We start from the raw sequence: 3,016 nt of genomic DNA, 5'->3' as shown, positions 1-3,016 counted from the left end.
GGACTGTAAATAACACAGGGATGTGGCGGTCGGCAATGCTGATTCTCGCAGTACGCATACCAATTACAGTAGCTGTGTTGCCATCAGCAACGCGAACGGGTAGAGGTAGCGGGTGCGAGAACATTCTCCAGGCGTCGACGGAGCGTGGAACTGAGAACAAAAATGTGGGCGGCAGTGTCAGTAAGGGCAGAAATTGGGAGACAGTCAACATGTATATGAATTAGATTACGTCTGGGTACGTGGGTCTGTACCGAGTTGGCAGTCCGGGTCGATAATGCAGCGTCACTCCCGGGCGCTGCACTCGCTAGTTTCCCGAGTAGGTGCCGGCTTATGATGGGGAGGAGCTGCGACGAGGTACCGGTGAACTGGAGCGACGAGGCCGTGGAGATGGAGATCGGCTGGTGCGATGAACATTTTGGCCGGCTTCGGCACGAGGTTCATCTCGATGAGGTCCACCATATGCGGGGCGGAGCTCCTCAGGTTGAACAGGGAAGCGTCGAGGTCCATAGTAGTACCGACGGTCCGCGTTGTAATAGGTGCGAGGAGCGGAGAACGTACGGCTACGGCAATAACGTGAAGTGTGGCCGGCTCGACAGCAAATAAAACAAACTGGCCTGTCGTCTGAGGTGCGCCACTCTGCAGGATTGAGACTAAGATGGCGACGTGGGGGGGGGGCTTGGGGGGTGGTTTCAGCAGCCACTAGAGGACGTGATGGGGACGGGGGCGGCACGGGGCTGGAGGAGAGGCCGACGTTAGCAAGTTCCTGGCGGACAACAGCCTGTATCATGGCTACGGTGCTGGACAATGGAGACTGGAGTGGTGCGGGAGCTAAAGCCTCGAGTTCTCGCCTAACGATCCTAGTCACATTTGTCCAATGAGAAGGCTGTTGCAAAGGTGCCAGGTCATCGCAAGATGATGTAGCCGCCGTGTTTGGAAGGCGCTCAAAGCGATGTACGAGGCGTCGTTGCTTAGCCTGCTCGAATTTTCGCAGACTTGTAGCACCGAGTCGACAGTAGAGCAATCCACGCAGTAGAGGATGTTGAACGCGTCATCTGCGGTGCCTTTGAGGATGTTCTCTACTTTTTCACTTTCCAGCATGGGGCTGATCGCCCTGCGACACAGCACGAGTACGTCTTGAATGTGGGCTAGGTAGGACTCCATGGGGGATTGTGCGCGAGACGAAAGTTCGGTTTTGGCTGCGAGAGCCCGTCCAATGAGCTTCCCGAGCAAGTCCTGAAGTTTTTTCTTGCAAATTTCTCAGGTGACAAGTTCTTGTTCCTGGTTTTGGTACCACGTGCGAGCGATTCCCGCCAAACAGAAAATAAAATTAGCCAGCATGACGGTCGCGTCCAAGTGATTGTTCCTGCTGCAGCGCTCGTATTCATCCAACCAATCGTCAACACCTGCTTTGTCTTCGCCATTAAAGATGGGAGGGTGGCGAGCTTGCGTGAGGACGAGTGGCTGTGCCGATGTTGCTGCGGTGGTAGGGGCTGCCTCAGTGGTCATAGTGGCCGTTGTTGACATTGTGATACCAGGTAGGTGGCAGCCACTGCGCAAATCCAGCTTTTGGCTGCTTAAATGGACTTATCTGTGCACACGGGAATCTTTAGTCACCTCCACCAAGATTATACGTGGCAAGGTTAGTCCGAGAAGTACAGCAGCTGATGACACAACACACAGAAACTATCACTTATGGCCGCAATCCGGCTGACGCTCGCTGCCATGGTACGGTATACCTTCAGGACTAGAAAAATAACGGCAGAAAATGTCTCTAGCTTCTGCAGCTGCTCTAGTGAAATTGTGGCCCGCAGGAGGCTGGAGGTTGATCATAGCATCGGCCTTGTCAGCTTCAAGGCTGGCACGCCACTGGCCCTTAGTGACGTTCCCAAAGCTGTCCTCCTGATCCACGTACGACGGATCCGCATAAAAAATGTCTTCCATGAAAAAATTGTGGAGCACGCATGCTGCATGCACGACGAAGTCCACATTCTCCGGTTTCAAATTTATCGGCCGGCGAAAAATTCGGAACCTCGATGCCATCACACCGAAAGCCCTTTCCACGCACCTCCTGCAAATAAATAGCATTGAATAATGTTCCCAGGTGAGCATTTTACAGATTAGATTACCTAGCTCGGCTGAGGCGTTAATTGAAGATCCTCTTGTTTCCTTCCTGAGACCTCCCGGGGTAGGGCCGCAGAAAATCTGGCCGAAGCTGGAACGCTTCGTCTCCCCAAAAAACATGGGGCACAACAGTTCCAGAACCGGGGAGCTGCCTGGGGGCTGGCAGACCAAGTGTTTCTCTAGGCACCTGCCAAACCTCGAGGCGCTCAACGTCCACCCATCGCTCTGCCGGCCATAGCCACCAACGTCAACCATGACGAGCCTCAGGTTGCTGTCTACGACAGCCATTAGGATGATGGAGTGCGTGCCCTGCAAATAGCCAGAATCATGAGTCCTACAGCTACAGCTTGACAAATCACAATTTGTACCAGTACCTTGTAGTTGTAGTACAGGCTCCCAGAGTGGGATGGGGCCTGTATTTGCACATGTTTACCATCGACTGCGCCTAGGCAGTTCGGAAAATTCCATCTGTGCTGGAACCCCGCTGCCACCTCCAGCCATCTTTCAGTGGTTGGCATCTGAAACAGAAATTGGTCATGGCATCAGGTGCACAGTAATGCAGGTCAAACTGATGTGCACTTCATTTTTCTGATTTGAATAAGGTAGCAGAGCATGACAGATATAGCTAGGCAAACAGCCAAGATTCTGTATGACTAACAAATTACGTACAGCCTTCAGATGGAAGTGCAGTGGCACATACCTTTAAGTAGGCGGGCTGCAACACCTTGCACAGCAGTCTGCACGTGAAATGTACGATGCCGGCCACAGTCTAAATACCCACCTTAAAACAAAGGGCATGCCTTTGTTCAGATACTTGTCATCGGGCATGCATGCCCGATGACAAGTATCTGAAAACAAAAATGCAGCAAAAGGTTGGTGCAAATTCAACATTGAG

At 52.6% G+C, this 3,016-nt stretch overlaps 1 protein-coding gene across 1 annotated transcript; it reads right to left on the bottom strand.

The window, feature by feature from the left end:
• Positions 1–1,236: 1,236 nt before the first annotated feature.
• LOC146206263 (uncharacterized) lies at positions 1,237–2,635 on the bottom strand. The gene is made up of 3 exons (XM_084587004.1): positions 2,496–2,635; positions 2,127–2,430; positions 1,237–2,068 (listed from the first exon to the last, which is right to left on the bottom strand). Exons 2-3 carry the CDS (start codon positions 2,407–2,409, stop codon positions 2,040–2,042), a joined length of 312 nt encoding a protein of 103 aa, XP_084443130.1. The 5' UTR covers positions 2,410–2,430; positions 2,496–2,635; the 3' UTR covers positions 1,237–2,039.
• Between the last annotated feature and the right edge of the window lie 381 nt (positions 2,636–3,016).

The sequence above is a fragment of the Amblyomma maculatum genome, chromosome 1 (assembly GCF_055883805.1).
Source record: "Amblyomma maculatum isolate TAMU_Amacu chromosome 1, ASM5588380v1, whole genome shotgun sequence".
Taxonomy (NCBI): domain Eukaryota; kingdom Metazoa; phylum Arthropoda; class Arachnida; order Ixodida; family Ixodidae; genus Amblyomma; species Amblyomma maculatum.
Note: the sequence above shows the minus strand (reverse complement) of the source record. Positions and strands in the feature narration are given on the sequence as shown.